General features: G+C 42.9%; 1 protein-coding gene across 1 annotated transcript in view; it reads right to left on the bottom strand.

The window, feature by feature from the left end:
• Positions 1-238: 238 nt before the first annotated feature.
• Positions 239-20,540, bottom strand: part of ASIC4 (acid sensing ion channel subunit family member 4) — a 1,267,902-nt gene continuing 1,247,600 nt past the window's right edge. Inside the window, exon 10 of the mRNA XM_078683499.1 lies at positions 239-981. Coding sequence (XP_078539625.1) covers positions 865-981 — 117 coding nt within the window. The 3' untranslated portion in view covers positions 239-864. The remainder of the gene's footprint in view (positions 982-20,540) is intronic.

Genomic DNA, 20,540 nt, shown 5'->3' with positions numbered 1-20,540 from the left:
AGTATCTCCTCACAGCTTTTCTTAGAGGGCATCCCATTTACAGTATCTCCTCACAGCTTTTCTTAGAGGGCATCCCATTTACAGTATCTCCTCACAGCTTTTCGTAGAGGGCATCCCATTTACAAAAACCACTCACTTCCCTCCCATCGAATACCCCACACCAATTCATCCTCATGCCAAACCTTGTTATTTGGGTGACGCAACCTTGAAATAAGGAGCACATTCTCAACGGTTAATGTTATGTTACATACTAGAAGAAAGATATTTATTTTTACAAAGGGAGTTTATATTGGGAAGAGCCTGCTACTGTACAAGACCAGCTGTAAGGATACCGGACGGTCCAACCAGTGCCTTCGTCTCATTTCCAGTTTCTTAAGGGGCGAGAGGCTCTGTAGTTTGTGTGCTTCAAGATGAGGCTGGGTGACCTCTGAGCGGTCGAGGCGTGAACCTTCCTTCTCTGGGGGTGGAGTCTTTGGCGTTTTTTGAAAAACATACCAGAGGTGAGGGATGCAGGTTGGTGCCCCTTTTAAAAAAATGCTGACAGTCCTGCTCCTGGAGTAACAGCTACCCATTGTCTATGTCATGGTGGTAGGATGTTCTCCACCCCTGGATTCTTGCCACTCAAGTTTTGAGTCTTCTTTCCTCAGTTTGGAAGATCTCTGATCCCAGTTGCCTGCAGGTGCCATGTTCACATGGCCCATGGGACCTCTCAGTTGGAAGGCTAGTGCCTGACTCTGGTTTTCAGGGCGGATGGTTGTCTGTAGACAGGGTTGCCTTTGGTTCTTGAGCATCCATTAGCCTGGGAGAGGAGCTGAGGCCAAGACGCACCAGAGATCAGGCCTTCGTATCTGCTCCACTTCATTACTAGCACGCAAAGTCCTCGAAAACTCCCTGGCGGGTGTAGTGGTGATGGTGGTGGTTCGGCAGCATGGTAGTAGCGTAAGGTCCTTCTGGATGTCTTCCCAGTGCCTCACAGGAACTCTGGAAGAGACGAAGGATAAAGCAACATAAATACAGAGTGCTCATTTGCAAAGGGCAAATATATTCAGACTCAACCATATCCTTATCTATGACCAACTGCACAAATGATCCATCAATTTACAGCACTTAAGATAGGCACAAGCACATGACTGAAAATTCACCGCAAAAACTTTTGATGTACATTTCAATTTGTATAAGTGGAATTGGGAAATCACTTATGGAACCCGACTGCCCTTTTTGGCTTTTCTGTCCTTGATTGCTTTGCAACAAGCTCTAGATGAGGGTCAAGCAAGTACTTCAGAATCAAATATTGTTGGATAATGGAAAGCCCGCTGCAGGTTCCAGCACATGCATGGCTTCAGCAACCCAGCTGCCAGAGGAAAGCCCAGGACACAGCCACGAAGAGCGCCTGCAGCCTGGTCACCCGTGGAAGTCACGCGTGGGGAAGAATGGCTACAGCTGCTTGCACTGGCTATGCCACCCGGCAGGTTTTTGACTATTTCCCTTGAGATCCTCTATGTATGTATGTATGTATGTATGTATGTATGTATGTATGTATGTATGTATGTATCTATCTATCTATCTATCTATCTATCTATGTATGCATGCATGCATGTATGTATGTATGCATGCATGTATGTATCTATGTATGCACACATACGTATGCATGCATGTATGTATGTATCTACGTATGCATGTATGTATGCATGCATGCATGCATGTATCTACGTATGCATGCATGTATGTATGTATGTATGCATGCATGTATGTATGTATCTACGTATGCATGCATGTATGTATGCATGAATGCATGTATGTATGTATCTACACATGCATGTATGTATGTATGTATGCATGCATGTATGTATGCATGTATGTATGTATGTATGTATGAATGTGTTCGTATTTATAAAGCGCAAACCTAGCTCAGAAGCAGCATAGAACTGTACATTACACGAGGGGTTAGGAGACGATCTGTAAGATGATGTACATCAAGTGCGTGTTACACAAATACTCATTGCATTTCACATTTGTAGGGACATTAAGGGCCACGACGGTGTATAGTTACCACCAAGATAATGCTCAGAAACAAATCGATCTCTGTCATGATTAAACCCCTCTGATGGCCCGCGGAGTAAGAGTCGTCAGAGGCAGACCTGTAATTCTGCTCCCCACATGTAAAACAAATCCTGCTTCGAGATTTTCATGTTCAAAATAAAAAAATACAACTGTTTGGGGCTGGGATCCGTCATTAGATGGGGTCCGGCGCCAAATAGTGAAATGCACTGACAGGAACCGCAGTGAAAGCAGTTGTTGGCAATGCTTTTTAAATATGGCGGGTGGTCCTTCCAGCAGGGCGACAGAGTAATTCACCAAGTGGCCCCAGTGGAATAGCGGACTATCCGCAAGGAAATACATCGGCCCCTTAGTGATTTGCCCAGAATCACACAATGTTGAGTCAAGTGCTGAGGGATTCAAACCTGCTCCAAGGATTCCAGAGGGAGCAGCTCTAACCGCTGGGCCATCTGTCCTCCATCCTAAGGTTTTTATTTTGGTAGTTCATGTGATCCCTATTATAAGACACCAATGGCTCAATGGTTAGAGCGGCAGACCCTGATGCAGAGGTCTGGCCGGGACCAGGGTTCAATTCCCGCCTCGGCGGGTCTTGGGCTCAATCTCCCCGGACCTGATAATTCTCGCCTTGGAGCCTAGTCCAATCATGGGTCCCACTCTGCAACTCTGGGCAATAGCTTGCTTAATCTCCACAACGGCCCCAGCAGCGCTAGGATACCTGGCTTCACCTTGGGGGAAAGGCCAGAAAGGGTTCCACAGCGGTATGTGTACCGCACCTTGAGACCCTTTTGGGGATGATACGTGCGCTATATAAGCACTACATTTACATTTACATTTACATTTACATCTCCAGTGCTCCATAGGAAAGCCCAAAGCTGCTGCTGGGCAGGGTGGCCCAATAAAGCGTCCCTCACTGTTGCCCGCGAGGGGGCATCTCCCCTTCAGCCCCAGTTATTGAAGGTTCCTGGCTGCTTGCAGAAACTCTCATTTTTTGGGAGCAGCCTGGTCGTGTACGCCAGGAAATCTAGTTTTTCATGGTACACCTGGCTTGTGCCTGAGAGTGCAACAAGGGTGAGGTCTTACCACTCTGCATGTAAATGTCCAGCAGTTCCAGTCATGGGGCCTCCCTGGAGTGTGAAGGAGCCTGAATCTGTGGTGGGATGTGCCCTGTAAATCAGGGTGTATCTGGGACAGGATGATGGACGTGCGTGTGAGAGAAGGGACCTCCATCCTTCTCTGGGGTGTCTCTCCCTTCCGGCTTTGTGTTCCAAGTGGCTCAAAGTGCCATGATGTCTCTTGTTACAGGGAGCTGCTATTTTAAAGATCTGTGCTATGACCACCTTCACTCCTTCTTCTTTCCCTAGTATCTGGGGACAATTCACAGCCTTCAGCCCCTGAAGCTACCCCAAGGTAGAGCAGGAACAAATACTGAAATTTGCCAACTAAGAGCAAATCAAGACTCCTTATTAGATGTTGTATTTTTCCTGTCTGGCCTGGATCTAGAATACACGAAGGGAATCCGACGTAAACCAGCCTCTGATAGCTAGCTTGTAAATATACAATCAACCCGACTGACACTGAGGGCCTCATTTATGAGAAATGCCGCATCGCTGCGTGAAAGCAGTGCGCACTCCTTGCGACATACTGGATGCGTCATATTTAATGTATGACGCATCATGTCGCAAGGAGTTACAGATATACAGATACGTCAGTATTTCTGACGTATCTGTAAGCGTAAAAGTGACACATTGCTGGAGTGTGTCACAAAAGTGACGCAACTCCAGCAATGTGTCCTTTCACTGGCCTGCGTCAGTCTTACGTCTGCTGTGAGGCAGGGGCAAGATATTGACGCAATGGCGACCTAGAAGTGACGCAGTGAAATCTCATAGATTTCACTGCGTCACTTCTACGAGGCTTTTTGCGGGGGAACGCCCGCCCTGCATACATTATAACTGACGCAGGTATAATGTAGCGCAGGGGTTTATAAAGTGACGCATCTGCTTAGATGCGTCACTTTGTAAATAGTGCGCAACAGGAGGCATGTTTTATGCCGCCGATGCGTCACAAATGCGTCACAGTATGTTGAAGATGTGCACCAGCCTGCTCTGTGTAGACCTGTGGTTCTGTCTGGGTGATAGGCTCCTCTGCCTGTCTCAGATAGATGGGAGTGAATCCTGGATTCCTCCCTGCTGCACTACTCCTACCTGGCTGGAGCATCTACTACTTGCAAGAGCTTTTGAATAAGGCCCACAGGAGCCCAAGCACAACAGATGATCTGTACAGAGCACCTCACAGCCCTCCAGTGACCCCTTAGAAGAGGCAGTGAAGAGCAACAGCAACAAAGCAAGGATGAGCTGACCTTCCAGGTGTGCAGATGCTTCCTTGGAGCGATCATATCCCTGCATCATTGAATGAACTTCTTGTTAATGTGGGCGCCTCCATCCTTAATGTGGGCGCCTCCATCCTTAATGTGGGCGCCTCCATCCTTAATGTGGGCGCCTCCATCCTTAATGTGGGCGCCTCCATCCTTAATGTGGGCGCCTCCATCCTTAACTTGGGCGCCTCCATCCTTAATGTGGGCGCCTCCATCCTTAACTTGGGCGCCTCCATCCTTAATGTGGGCGCCTCCATCCTTAATGTGAGCGCCTCCATCCGTTCATGGCTGTTATGGATGGATCTCTCCTGAGCTAGGTTACAAATGTTCATTAAAGCTATCCTAAGCTAGGCCTACCTTTTCAACTCAGACCTAGTAATCAGCATCCTTCTCCAATCCACCCATGGTAGTGGATAGAAGTGGTCCACCCTGGGGGCGTGACTAGGCACCGAAGGAAATGGCCGCCGGATTCGGGAGCTCCGCTGACCCGTAGAGCGACGGGGAATCTCTGGGCTTTGTTTTCAGCCGCCTAATCCTCAAAGAGGCTGAATTCTTTGTCGGAGCTCCTGCTGCCTGGAATGTGTTATTTGCAGCACATGGCCTTTTTTCCTGGTATTAATCCAGCGTGGTCCGCGGCTGAAATGTGGCCGCCATTTTGATTTACTGCCGCCACCCGTGTCGCTCACTGACGGAGCTCTTCTCCTCACAGAAAAATCTGCATTCTTTACTATAAACAGCATGCGTGCCTGGGAAATTATTGTTGTTCACAGTGACAACTCATACTGGAATCCTATTTTGCCCATATAAGAGCCTGTTCTTTTGCTCTTTGTATATTTAAAAAAAGGTGAATTGTCAGCATGTTTTCTTGAGCAACAAATATGGGTTTTCTTCAGTGTCCTTCCGCTTTCAGACCCTATTTACTAAGTTAATTTTTTTTTAACTATTCTTTCCTACTTTGAGGTGGTGAATAATTACCCCAGTTACTAACCACCATTTTGTGCTCTGAACGCTGACACTACATTCATTCTCTTCATAATGGCAATGTCTCGCACTGCACAAAGTGGTCTTCATCAAATAAACTCTAACAATGGCCCACAGGAAGACACTAATCCATTTAGTGTCCTACAAGATAATGTGGATGACACAACAATGGATACTTCCACAACAAAAGGTTCCTCCTCTCAACATTCACGCTCAAGTTATAAAAAATAATTCTAAAATTTCTTCTACGCCTGCCTCTACACCGGGTAAAAGAGTGAAAGCGAATCCACCTTCGCCCACTAACTCCTCTTCCTCTATTTCTATGGAATTATTACCTGATGAAATTCGTTCTCTTAAACCATATATGGCAGAGACGAATTCCCGTCTTTAAAACTTGGAGGATAACTGGACACACACTGAACAAAAAGTTGATGAATTAGAAAAACAAGTTGCCTCTGTTCAGGTAATCACTGACCAAGTTCCCGGTCTGCATAAGGAAATACAAAACTTGAAGCTACAAATCGAAAATTTGGAAAATCGCAAAAGACGTAACAATTTACGTATTTACGGACTGGCGGAAGGTCTTGAAGGATCTTACCCTATCCCCTTTTTTCAATCTTTTTTACCTACGCTTCTTGGACTTTCTACATCTTGCACTTTGAATATTCAGCGAGCCCATGGTCTAGGTCAAATCTCACGCTCATCCGCTACTTCTTCTTCTTCAGTGAAGCCTAGAGGTGTAATTTTATACTTTCTAGAGTATACAGATCTCCTTAAAGTTCTTCAAGCAGCTAAGCAGAAAGGGAAGATCATATGGAATGGCTCAACTCTCTTCTTTGCTCAGGATTACGCCAAGATTACTGCAGATCGTCAAAAGAAGTTTCTAGAAATGAGGTCTGCTCTCAGATCTTTGAATGCTCGCTATGGCTTATTCCATCCATGTCTCTTTAAAGTGACTTATAATAATAAAACATCGACCTATGAAGATCCTGCGCTTCTCCAACAATTCCTGAACTCTTGTAGAAATGATTCTATGGACACTCCTCGAGCTTAATTGTTTTTTGTGGCATAAGCATTGTTGGCTAATATTTTATATCTTATCCTTATCCCAGTTGTTTTTCTGTTTTTCATCAAGGTATGTGACATGTTAATAATTTTTTATTATCTGTTTGATTCTTTCAGATGCAGTGTTGTGCTTCTTTGAATCCTGTCTTCTCCATTTGTGCTTGGAGATTGTCTCCTCCTGCTGCGGCTTCGTGGAGACCTTTGTCCGGTGTGATACCTTCCTCATGTGGCTCCATCCATCGCATTCTGGAAAATGATCTCGATGGTCGCTGGGTAATTGTTAAATTGCTTATTGATCAAATACCCTTAGTATTGTTCAATGTTTATACGCCTGTTAATATTGATAATACGTTTTGGACTCAGATTTCTGATAAACTTCTTATTCTTGATGATGATTATGTTATTTTTGGAGGTGACTGTAACCAGATTCTCGACCCTATATTAGATAGACATTCCTCTGTGAAATTTTCCAATACCAGGATGCACTCACAATTTACTTCTGACATCTGGAGGCTCTGTAATCCAGATCTACAGGAGTATACTTTCTATTCTCCCCCTCACCATTCACAATCCAGAATAGGCGACATCTTCCTCAGTAAACCCTTGTCTCAGCTTGTCTCACACGCTGAGATTGGTTTTATCCTAATATCAGACCATGCTCAAGTTTTTAGATTTTGATCTGCTATCTTTTCCCCCTCATGCTGGTAGATGGCGTTTTAATAACACATTATTATCAGATCCTAATTTCTCAAGCCAATTCACCTCTTTCGCTTCTGAATTCTTTTCTTTTAAATCCACTCCAGACTCTTCTCCAGTAATGGTTTGGCAGTCTTTTAACCCCATCCGCACTAAGCGTTTTACCGCTCTGCGCTAAAGATTCGCAATTACCGCGTTACATGACGAGCTCAGCTCGTCATGAGCGTACGACAGGCATACCTCATGACGAGCTGAGCTCGTCATGAGCGTGGAAGGGGTTAAGGCTGCAGCCAGAGGATTTATCATAAATTTTGTTTCACAGAAAAAAAAATTTTTGAAGACAAAACTGCTCGGTTATTAGCCAAGATTAAGCAACTTGAATATTGTTATTATCACTCTAACTCTGAAGCGTCATTAAAAAATCTTATTGAGGCAAAAATCTCTTTTAATAAATCAACTACAGAAGCCGCATCCTCTTATCTCTTAAAAAGTACTGCCCGTTATTATGGAGGCCAAAATAAAATAGGCAAATTACTTGCAAAATATTAAAAGATTCGTCGTGAACGGACTAAAATAGAATCCATACGTAACAATGTAGGCGACTCGCTATTTAAAGATAATGATGTTCTGAATTAATTTGTTTCATTTTACAAAAATCTGTATACGCCAGAGCATCAACCAACTTCAGCTGCACTTTCCTCTGTCATCCAATCGATAAATTCTCCTCTCCCATACGATACTGATTTCACCTCATTAGAATCTGACATCACTTTGTCTGAGATTAAACATGCTGTATCAGTACTGAAAAGAGGAAAAGCGCCTGGTCCTGATGGATTTACTATTGAATTTTATGCTCATTTCGCGTCCTTATTACTTTCTCATCTCTTATTACTTTATAAGTCTTTTGTTAAGGAAGGTTCCTCTTCAGGATCTTTTCAATAAGCCGTAATCTGTTTAATCCCCAAAGAGAACAAAGGTCCCTCTTTTTGTAAAAATTATCGTCCAATCTCCCTAGTTAATTTAGACTATAAGATTTTCGTAAAGATTCTTGCTCTCCGTATTGATTCCATTTTACCTAACCTTCTTGACACGGAACAATCAGGATTTGTTAAAGGTCGTCTGTCTTCAGATAACTCCAGAGTTTTCTTCAATATTTTAAGTAAGGCCTCCTCTCTCGACTATCCTATCGCTGTGATAGCATTAGCATTAGATGCTGAAAAAGCATTTGATAAGGATTGGTTGGGATTTTATGTTTCAAGCACTAAAATGGATTGGGTTCCCTACTAAATTGATTTCTCTTATTTCTTTACTTTACTCTGGCCCTAAAGCCTCTATTTTTGTTAATGGGAAATCCTCTGAGTATTTTCCTCTTTTCAGAGGAGTTCATCATGGTTGCCCTTTATCTCTTTTATTTATAATTGCATTAGAACACTTTTTAATGAATATTAGGTTAGATAGAATCACGGGCTTTAATCTTGACACTACCCTTGTTAAAATGTCTTTATGCTGACAACATCCTTCTATACTGCTCAAATCCTTCTATCTCTCTTCCAGCCTTTCTTTCCCAAGTTGATACCTTTTCTCAATTATCCGGATACCGCCTTAATTCTGATAAATGAGAGGTTCTCCCATTAAATATTCTCTGTCTGAAACAGGATTTTATCTTTACTGGCTTCGCTTGGAAGACCTCTAAAATAAGGTACTTAGGTTTATGGTTCTCTCCTACTATCCCAGAAACCTTAAAAGAAAACTTTGATAACCTTACTAAAACTTTATCTGTGTCTATTGACCAATGGCACCTGCTTTTCCTCTCCTGGTGGGGACGCCTGGACTCTATTAAAATTATGCTTTCTCCGTTAATTCTCTACCTTCTGTCTATGATTCCAGTACATATCCCTGGTTTTTACTTTTAAAAAAATGATTCTCTATTAAACAAATTCCTCTGGAAAAATAAATCTACTCGAATAGCTCTCAATGCTCTCAAAGCTGACAAAAATTCTGGTGGTCTCAAATTTCCTGATTTTAAACCATATCACTATGCTTTCTCTCTGAGACAATCCTCCCGCTGGCTTTCTCCCGATCAATGTGTTCATCCTCCTCTTTGTTTGAATATTGAAAAGCACTTTATAGCTCCTTTCCATTTTAACAAATCTCTTACTTTTACTAATAATATTTCTACCTTTCGTTCTCAAGTTATTTCCCAGAAAAGTAGAATATTAATACCACTTCTTCCGTCCTCTTATCCTTCATCTTCCTCGTTAGATCAGCAACTTATTTGGCATAATCATTTATTACGTATCAAAGGCCGTACCATTTATTGGAGATCTTGGAGACTCAAAGGTTTAATTTGGATTTCACAGTTAGTGCTTAATAATATTCCTCTATCCTTCTCCGACCATAAATTAAAATTTTCTTTACCCTCTTCATGTAAATCTCAGTATGACTCACTCCTTCCTCCTCTCTTACAATACCTTCTTTCCTTACCGCCTAGTCCCAATATTCCTACCAGATGTTCCAGTCTTTTTCCTTTACTATCTATTAATGCATCTGCTTCTTCTCTATATAAAAATGTATTTTTCGCCTTTGACAGGGCCAAGGGGAAGGCTGAATTGGCTTGGGAAAAGGATCTTGCAGAATGTTGGTCTATTCCATTTTGGGATAAACTATGATTAAAGATTCATAAGACATCAAGAGCAGCTAATACACCTCAGACTCTTTATTTTAGTTACAAACGCCTTCTTTTCACCCCAGCGAAGTTAGCCTCTTTTTCTACAGACTTCTCCTCAGCCTATTGGTCATGCAAAGCTAGTCCAGCTGATATAAAACATATGCTTTTTGAATGCCCCTTCCTCTCCCATTTTTGGTTTCTAGTTTGGTCCCAAATTAATACAATTTTCAACGCCCAAATCTCTTTTTCCCTATCTGACATCTTTTTAGGCTCCTTATGGCCATCCTGGACACACTCAACTCCCAACCCCTCATTAATTGACTTGTTATTAGAAATAGCCCTCAATTTATTAACTTCTAATTGGAAACAAGCTGACAAAGTTACTTTCAGAGCTTGGTGGAATGCTGTTTGTTTTCATCATAGATTTGACACAAGCAATGTTACTCCTATATCCTTATCCATTAAAATGGATCACTTATGACTCCCTCTATCCACTTACCTAACTGATATAGCTTCAACCTACACTAATATAGTTAATACTCCGGATGAAGTCAGAAAACCTCCATAAATCTTTTGTTGTCTTTTTAATCTTGTTCTAGATATATATTTTGATATTATTCCTTTTTCTTTTCATTATTGTATTTTAAAGCTTATGATTACAGTGTATTTACTAACGATCTTGTATATGAATAGAGATTAAGATTCAGATATTTCTTTTACTCTTAATGTTTTTAAAATAATATTGTAATGGACTTTTTGATTCCCTCCCTCTCCTCTCTCCCTCTCTTTCCCTTTCCATTTATCAGTAATAGGTTTTTATTTTGTTTACATTTACAATATTCTTACATTGTGATTTCTCTTATACAATGTTTTTTCCTCTGTCTGCTACAATTTTTCCTTCAATAAACTTTAAACAAAAAAAATAAAAAGAAGTGGTCCACCCTTGTACCAAGGAGTACATGCTGGCCTCCCTGACACAGCCACTTTAGGAGAATGTAGCATGACATGGAGGCAGACAGGCAGTGCTGGGGGTGGAGTGAATAGACCACAGCACAATGATAGGGAGACGAGGGGGCCGAGAGACACTCCATCCATTAGGGTGCGTTAGCTCCCTCATATGGAGAATGAGAGGGTCCCCGTGAAGTGCACCTCCCAAGAGCCATGGAATGAGTGATACATCAGTAGAGTTTGTGAGGCCAGTATTGTGGAAAAGTGTGAACCTCTATTGAAGTCCATGAATGAAAGAAACTCCACTGTAGTGTATGAATGAGGGGAACTCTACTGAAGTGTATGAATGAGTGAAACTCCACTGAGGTGTACGAATGAGGGGAACACTACTGAAGTGCATGAATGAGTGAAACTCCACTGAAGTCTACGAATGAGGGGAACTCCACTGAAGTGCATGAATGAGTGAAACTCCACTGAAGTGAACCAGTAAGGGGAACTCTACTGAAGTGCATGAACGAGTGAAACTCCACTGAAGTCTACGAATGAGGGGAACTCCACTGAAATGCATGAACGAGTGAAACTCTACTGAGGTGTGCGAATGAGGGGAACTCCACTGAAGTACATGAATGAGTGAAACTCCACTGAAGTGAACCAATAAGGGGAACTCTACTGAAGTGCATGAATGAGTGAAACTCCACTGAAGTGTACGAATGAGGGGAACTCCACTGAAATGCATGAACGAGTGAAACTCCACTGAAGCGTACGAATGAAGAGAACTCCACTGAAGTGCATGAACGAGTGAAACTACACTGAAGCGTACGAATGAGAGGAACTCTACTGATGTGCATGAACGGGTGAAACTCCACTGTAGTGTACGAATGAGGGGAACTCCACTGAAGTGCATGAATGGGTGAAACTCCACTGAAGCGTACGAATGAGGGGAACTCTACTGATGTACATGAACGGCTGAAACTCCACTGTAGTGTACGAATGAGGGGAACTCCAATGAAGTGCATGAACGTGTGAAACTCCAATGAAGCGTACGAATGAAGGGAACTCCACTGAAGTGCATGAACGAGTGAAACTCCACTGAAGTGTACGAATGAGGGGAACTCCACTGAAGTGCATTAATGAGTGAAACTCCACTGAAATGTACAAATGAGGGGAACTATACTGAAGTGCATGAATGAGTGAAACTCCACTGTAGTGAAAGAATGAGGGGAACTCCACTGAAGTGCAAAAATGAGTGAAACTCCACTGAAGTGTACGAATGAGGGGAACTCCACTGAAATGCATGAACGAGTGAAACTCCACTGAAGCGTGCGAATGAAGGGAACTCCACAGAAGTGCATGAACGAGTGAAACTCCACTGAAGCGTACGAATGAGAGGAACTCTACTGATGTACATGAACGGGTGAAACTCCACTGTAGCGTATGAATGAGAGGAACTCCACTGAAGTTCATGAATGGGTGAAACTCCACTGAAGTGTCTGAATGAGGGGAACTCCACTGATGTTCATGAACGAGTGAAACTCCACTGTAGTGTACGAATGAGGGGAACTCCACTGAAGTGCATGAACGTGTGAAACTCCACTGAAGTGTATCCACTGTAGTGTACGAATGAGGGGAACTCCACTGAAGTGCATGAATCAGTGAAACTCCACTGTAGTGTACGAATGAGGGGAACTATACTGAAGTGCATGAATGAGTGAAACTCCACTGTAGTGGTATAAAGCCCGAGATCTGTTTCATAACTGAAACATGGCTCAAACCCCACACTATTCCAACTATCACCCTGGGAATACCCATGGGGTATAAAATCCTCCGTCAAGATCGACTGGAGAAAATAGGAGGCGGGATCGCCATTGTTTATAAAGACAGTCTGAACATTAGGATTTTAGAACAAGCAATGTTACCCACTATGGAAATAATTATTTTTCATTTAAAAATTAGCCCTAAGGTTCACTGGAAAGGAGCACTAGTGTATCGCCCGCCCGGATCTAATGCTGGGTTTTCCCTAGCTTTGACTGAATTTTTGGCCCCACACATGAAAACAAATGAAAACTTTATCCTACTGGGAGATTTTAATTTTCATATTGATGTTGCAGACCATCCTGACACTATCACATTTCTGGCTGATCTTGCCTTGTTGGGCCTTCATCTTCGTAATAATGGCCCCACTCATACAGGTGGCCATACTCTGGACCTAATTTTTACCACTCTCCCTAATGTCCATTGTCACCCTCCTAAATATATCTATTGGTCGGACCACAAAATGCTAGATTTCTCTTTCCTCCATCTACCTGAATCCACCAACCGCCCCATCATGCAAACTATCAAACGCAGGCCATGGCACAAAGTTACTCCAGATAGGTTTATTCAGGTCTGGAAACAGCCAGTCTTTACAGATTCTGATGACATTGAGACAGCTCTTAAAAAATTTGACTCCTCCCTGATGGAAACCATTAATGTTCTGGCTCCCCAGAAAGCAGTTAAACAACCTACCATAGCTAAAAGGGAAGCATGGTACACAGAGGCCCTTAAAATAGAAAAACAGGGATGCAGGAAGCTGGAGAAACTATGGAGACGTTCACATAAGGAGGAAGATAAAGTACGTTATCTAACAGCTATGAACATCTACTATAAAAATATTAAAAGAGCAAGGAAAGTCAGTCTTACCTCCCAAATAACTGAGGCAGGCAACTCCACTCGAGAGTTATTTAAAATCATACAGACTTTTACCAATCCTGCTATATGTGAGAGTCCAGATGCTTTTACTCAAGAACTCTGCAATAATATCTCCCAGTTCTTTGAAGAAAAAATCGAGGGGATATACAAGAAAATTATGAAAGTTACAGGTCCCTCTGAAATCCTGGCCCCTAGGATTCTCCCCCCAACAACCCCTGACAGAACGTTCCATGTAATTCCAGAAGTTACCTTAAAAGATCTAACTACCCTTATTGGTAACATGAAAACAGGCTCCCCCACTGACCTGATCCCTGCAAAAATGATTTCCCCCTTGGTGGAATCACTAGGCCCTACTATTCGGAAACTTATAAATCTTTCCTTTGCCGAGGGACAACTTCCACAACCTTGGAAAGAGGCGGTAGTGAACCCCATACGAAAAAACACCACTCTTCCCTGGTCAGAACTCTCTAACCTTCGCCCTATCTCCCTTCTCCCGTTCATCAGCAAGCTGGCTGAGAAACACGTCAATACCATCCTTTCCAAATTTATCGAGGCGACAGGGGGCCTGGACCAATCACAATCTGGGTTCAGGCCCAACCACAGCACTGAATCAGCCCTCCTATCTGTGACTGATAAGATCAAAATGTCACAGGATAGAGGAGGGTCTATGATATTAGTGCTGTTGGACCTGTCTGCGGCCTTCGATACCGTGTCCCATAATATTCTTCTCAGCCGCTTGCAGGGAGTGGGAATTGGAGGCTCAGCACTGTCTTGGCTGGAGAGTTTCCTTTCCGGGAGATCGCAATCTGTCAGCTTGGGCCCCTATTGTTCCACCTCGAAGGCGCTCACAAAGGGGGTGCCACAAGGCTCATGTCTCAGCCCTACATTGTTCAATGTATATGTGGCCCCCCTTGCTGAAATTGTGCGGAAGTATGGGTTCACACCAGTTTCTTACGCTGATGACACCCAGCTCCTCTACCCTTTCAGCTCCCTTGATCCTACGGTCAAGGCAAATTTTGCTGAGGGTATGAGGGCAGTGTCACATTGGATGGCCGCAAATTGCCTCCAATGTAACGTCACAAAGACTGAAGTTATGCTCTTCGGCAGAGCGAGTCTTCTCTGGTCCCCTGAATGGTGGCCGCTGGACTTGGGCCCAGTCCCTACACCTAAGCCTCATGTTAAAAATCTTGGGGTTAAGATTGACCAAAAACTAACGCTCAAGGAGCATACCAATCATATTGCAGGACTATGCTTTTATACCATTGGCCTCCTAAGACGAGTATTTCCTTATCTCCCTGATATTTACAGGAAGACACTCGTGCAGGCTCTGGTTACTAGCCGCCTAGACTACTGCAACGGCCTGCTGACGCTAGCAAACGCTGACGCAGTAGGTCGCTTGCAGGTGGTCCAGAACACGGCGGCTAGGCTGGTCATGGGTGCGCCAGCTAGGACTCCTTCTAAGCCTTTGTTGATGGAGCTACATTGGCTCCCGATACGGCAGCGTATCAGTTTTAAAATATGCTGTACGGTCCACAAATGCTTATATGGGGATGGCCCTAAATACCTCTCCCAATCTGTTGAACCATACCAACCTACCCGCTCACTTCGTTCAAGCAACCAAGCACTCCTGAAACCCCCTGCAACAAAAAGAGCGAGACAGGGAGACCGAGCATTTTCGTCGGTTGGGCCTGCCATATGGAATAAACTTCCCACAGAAATGAGGCTGAACATCAATCATCTGGCCTTTAGAAAGGCCCTGAAAACACTCCTCTTTCAGGAAGCATTTCAGTCCCATTAATATACCTGAAGATTACGACAACGTCCTGGCTAGCAAAGCGCGGAGATACCCTCATGGGATTGATTCCTGCGCGATATAAGAAATTAAAATAAATAAATAAAATAGTGTACGAATGAGGGGAACTCTACTGAAGTGCATGAATGAGTGAAACTCCACTGAAGTGTACGAATGAGGGGAACTATACTGAAGTGTATGAATGAGTGAAACTCCACTGAAGTGTACGAATGAGGGGAACTATACTGAAGTGCAGGAATGAGTGAAACTCCACTGAAGTGTATGAATGAGTGAAAATCCCTTGAAGTGAATGAAAGAGTGAAATTCAAATGAATTGTATGAATGAATTAAACTATACAAGAGTATGAATGACTAAAACTCCTTTGAAGTGCTTGAATGAGTGATACTGTGTAGAAACGTATAAATGAATGAGAATCTGTTGAAGCGTACAGATGGTTAATACCAAGACTACATTGAATTGTCTGACTGAGTTATATTATAGAAGTGTATGAATGAGTGAATGTTCATTGAGGTGTGTGAAAGAGGGAACCACCATTGAATTGCACGAATGTGTGATACTATAACGAAATGTATGAATGAGTGAGAATCTGTTAAATTATATAAATGAGTGAGAATCTATTGACGTATACAAATGAGTGCGAATCTATTGACGTATATGAATGAGTGAGAATCTATTGAAGTGTATGAATGAGTGAGAATCTCCTGAAGTGTATGAATGAGTGAGAATCTATTGACATATATGAATGAGTGAGATTCTATTGAAGTGTATGTATGAGTGAGAATCTATTAACATATATGAATGAGTGAAAATCTATTGACATATATGAATGAGTAAAAATCTATTGAAGTGTATGTATGAGTGAGAATCTATTAACATATATGAATGTGTGAGAATCTATTGAAGTTTATAAATGAGTGAGAATCTATTGACGTGTATGAATGAGTGAAAATCTATCGAAGTGTATGAATGAGTGAGAATCTACTGAAGTGTATGAATGAGTGAGAATCTATCGAAGTATATGAACGAGTGAGAATCTGTTGAAGTGTATGAATGAGTGAGAATCTATTGAAGTATAGGAATGAGTGAGAATCTGTTGAAGTGTATGAATGAGTGAGAATATATTGACGTTTATGAATGAGTGAGAATCTGTTGACGTATATGAATGTGTGAGAATCTATTAAAGTTTATAAATGAGTGAGAATCTATTGAAGTATATGAATGAGTGAGAATTATATTGACATATATGAATGAGTGAGAATCTATTGAAGTCTATGAATGAGTGAGAATCTATTCAAGTTTATAAATGAGCGAGAATCTATTGACGTATGTGAATGAGTGAGAATCTCTTGAAGTGTATGAATGAGTGAGAATCTATTGAAGTCTATGAATGAGTGAGAATCTATCGAAGTATATGAATGAGTGAGAATCTGTTGAAGTGTATGAATGAGTGAGAATATGTTGAAGTATATGAATGAGTGAGAATCTGTTGAAGTATATGAATGAGTCAAGTCAAGTCAAGTCAAAGGTTTTTGTAGAGCGCAAACTTTTCACCGCAAGGTCTCAAGGCGCTTTGGAAGAAAAGAACAAAGTGGAGGCAGTGCTGGGGGATGATTCAGGCAAAAAGGAAATCTCATTTCGGGAACAGCCAGGTTTTGAGACTGGCCCGGAAGAGATTATGTTCAGAGATGGATAAAAGGTGGGGAGGCAATTTGTTCCACAGGTGGGGGGCGAGATAGGAAAAGGCACGATGGCCATTTCGGGAGGTACGGACACGAGGCTGGATCAGGAGTGATATATGGCTGGCTCTGAGGGATCTTACTGGTACATACCAATTGAGCTTCTTTCGGAGGTAATTGGGACCAGATTTATACAGGATGGCATGCGTCAGACTCAGTATCTTAAAATGGCTTCTTTGGCGAATGCAAAGCCAATGAAGCTTTTTCAACGTAGGGGACGAGGGGGTTCTGGGTGGAAGATCAAGGGTCAGTCTGGCCGCTGCATTCTGCAGGGACTGTAGTTTGGAGAGCAGATTTTCGTTGAGTCAGAAGAACAAGGTGTTCCCGTAATCAAGCCGGCTGATGACAAGGCCCTGCACCAAGGGCTTCCTGGTTTCAATAGGAAGCCATTTGAAGATCTTCCGGAGATTACGCAGAATCCCGTAGCAGGTGCCAGTGACTTGGCTGATATGGTTCTTCATGGACAGGGTGTGATCAATCATAATCCCTAGGTTGCGCATTGCAGATTTAGGGGGAGGACAGGGGCCAAGTTCTGGCGGCCACCACTCGTGTGCCCAAAATTCCTCGGCTTTGCCAAACAGGATAATATCAGTTTTACTACTGTTCAGTTGAAGTGTGTTGCTACACATCCAGTTGCTTATATCGATCATACAATCCTTAAAGTGGCGGTGAATATCGAAGTAGTGTGGGCCGCATGTGATAAGCAGCTGGGTGTCGTCAGCATACGATACAGTTTCAAAGCCGTGTGACTTAATGACTTTGGCCAGAGGGGTCAGATATAAATCAAATAACATGGGGCTAAGAATGGATCCCTGCGGTACCCCCACGGTGACTGGGAGGCTGCTCGATGTCAGGGAGTCAACTTCAACTGTTGTAAGGCGGTCAGTTAGATAGTTACCCAGCCAATCCAGGGCCTTTCCTCTGATACCCATCTCCCACAACCGATGTTTCAGGATGTCGTGGGAGATGGTATCAAAAGCTGCCGATAGGTCCAATAGGACCAGAATCGCTGACACCCCTTTATCCAATGTTAGCCTGATGTTATCCACAATCTCTAGGACTGCGGTCTCTGTACCGTGGGTGGCACGGAAGCCCGATTGGGACGGATCTAGAATCCCGTGTGCCTCCACGAATGTAGTGAGCTGTTTATTCACTAAGTGTTCCAAGACTTTCCCAAAGTACGGTAACGGGGAGATGGGCCGGTAGATGAGTGAGAATCTATTGAAGTCTATGAATGAGTGTGAATCTGTTGAAGTGTATGAATGAGTGAGAATCTATTTACGTGTATGAATGAGTGAGAATCTATTGACGTATATGAATGAGTGAGAATCTATTGAAGTGCAGGAATGAGTGAGAATCTGTTGAAGTGCATGAATGAGCGAGAATCTATTGAAGTATATGAATGAGTGAGAATCTATTGAAGTATATGAATGAGTGAGAATCTATTGACGTGTATGAATGTGTGAGAATATGTTGAAGTGGTTAAGACTACATTGAATCGAATGAATGACATGAGACTCCCTTGACGTTATTGAGGCCATTGCTGTGACAATCAGCCAGTCATGAAATAATCTACTGGACTCCAAAGAAGTAAAAGAGGTAATTGATGGGGGAATAAGTGACACATCACTGAGGTAAATGAGGTTGTCATGTTTCACCCTGGGTTTCTCGTAAGACTGAGGAATGCATGAGAATGATTGCCACACTACATCGCCCAGCATGCTTAGGGGTGATGTCCTTTCTTTTTATTCTGTCTCTATTACATATACTCCTCCTCTATCTATGGTCCGGTGCTTGTCACCTGACCACAGGAGTAGCTGTGTTGTTTGTTGCAGCCTGGGAGTCGCCTTGGATTAATGAAGAATTAATCTCCTGGTTTTGGATCACGTTCTTGCTCCGTTTTTATATGTTCATTTTGGTATGCCTTAGTTTCCTTTGGACCCTGCCTTGATCGCGCACTGAACGCGCTGGGATCAGAGGCGGGCGGAAGCCATAGTCGTAAAACAACCCACAAACATTTCCGAGACTTTTCAGCCTCACGGTAAGAAGCATTGTTCCTGTTGCTGTCGTGTTTTAAACACATAAATTACAAAAGGAAGAGCGGCTGCTCTATTGCTTATTTGGAACACTAAAAGACTTTCCCTGACTTGCCTTGGAGGTTTTCTTTGGATACTGGTTATGAACATTTCATGTAGCTTGGATTAATTTGTTTAGGAATGAACCTTGCATATATTCCGGTTTTCTAAGAAGGAGACTAAAGGAATACTCGTTGTTTGCAGCTTATCACATATGTTTGTGTTGAAACAAAGTATTCCTAAGGACATTGATAGTGCTGCATACTTTGACTATGGATTGAACTATTCAGGAGCATATAATCGCCAGAGAAATAGACGGTGACTATACTGATGGTATCCTGAGTGTCTTGCTATTTTCAGGATCGTTTCTTTACTTTTATGCTTTATTTTTCTATTTTTTGTGAATGAGTTGGATGGGATACTTGCGGCTATGTACACTGTAAGTTCACATCACATATAGTACATTGATCTTTATAAGTGCTTACATGAATGTATGAATGATACCTTGTCTCTCCCTCTGCAGGGTCTACCACCAGAGATCAGAGAGTTAATACATCACATAGATATCCGAAGATGTCAACCATTTATTTTTGAATCTGCTGCAACTTTATTGTTTCTTTTGTCCCTTTATTTCCCCTTCCCTGGTGGTGTTACTCTCTGTGGAGTTTGTACATACTCGCAGGGGGTGCCGTTACCTGGGGATAGGGAGAAGTAGCTACGTTCATCGCTCCTGCTGTACCCGGTTAACAGGTTAGTGAAACCTGCATGGGATCACAACAGAGTGACAAGCCCACCGATTAGTACAGCCCGAGCGATGGATGTCGATACTGTATTAACGTCAGTACTGGAAACTATGCCTGCTTTGCGGATGGAGGTGAATGCCTTTAGGGTGGAAAACACTGACATGAGGAATGAGATAGGCACACTTCGTAGGGAGGTAGCTGGACTCACTCGAGCTAGTCCGACTAGTACAAGAGGTACCGCTTACATTAGGAGTTGGACTCTTCCTCCTCCCACACCCCATGATGCAGTACAGGCTCCGGCAGGGGGGTCTGGGTCATCCACTATTCAGGTAATACAACCTTTGGAACTGCCATTAGCCCCTCCCGAGAGATATTTTGGCGACCCACGGAAGTTTGGTATATTTTTGGGGCAATGTAAATTGCACTTTATGTGCAAACCAGCGGTGTTCCCGGATGACCAAGCTAAAACCGCTTTTGTTATGTCCTATCTGGGTGGGAACGCTGCCAGTTGGTCTTTCCCTTTAATTGAGAAGAACGACCCAGTGCTGCGCAATTTTGATACTTTTTGTGAAAAGATGCGTAAGCTTTTTGATAGGAAGGCACATCAACTGTCATTAGATAGGGAACTCATAACGTTAAAACAGGGTTCACAGGACTTGATAGCGTATATCACCACATTCAATAGGCTGGTTGTAGA

Source organism: Lissotriton helveticus, chromosome 3_1 (genome assembly GCF_964261635.1).
Source record: "Lissotriton helveticus chromosome 3_1, aLisHel1.1, whole genome shotgun sequence".
Classification (NCBI taxonomy): Eukaryota; Metazoa; Chordata; class Amphibia; order Caudata; family Salamandridae; genus Lissotriton; species Lissotriton helveticus.
This window is presented reverse-complemented; position numbering and strand designations above follow the sequence as displayed.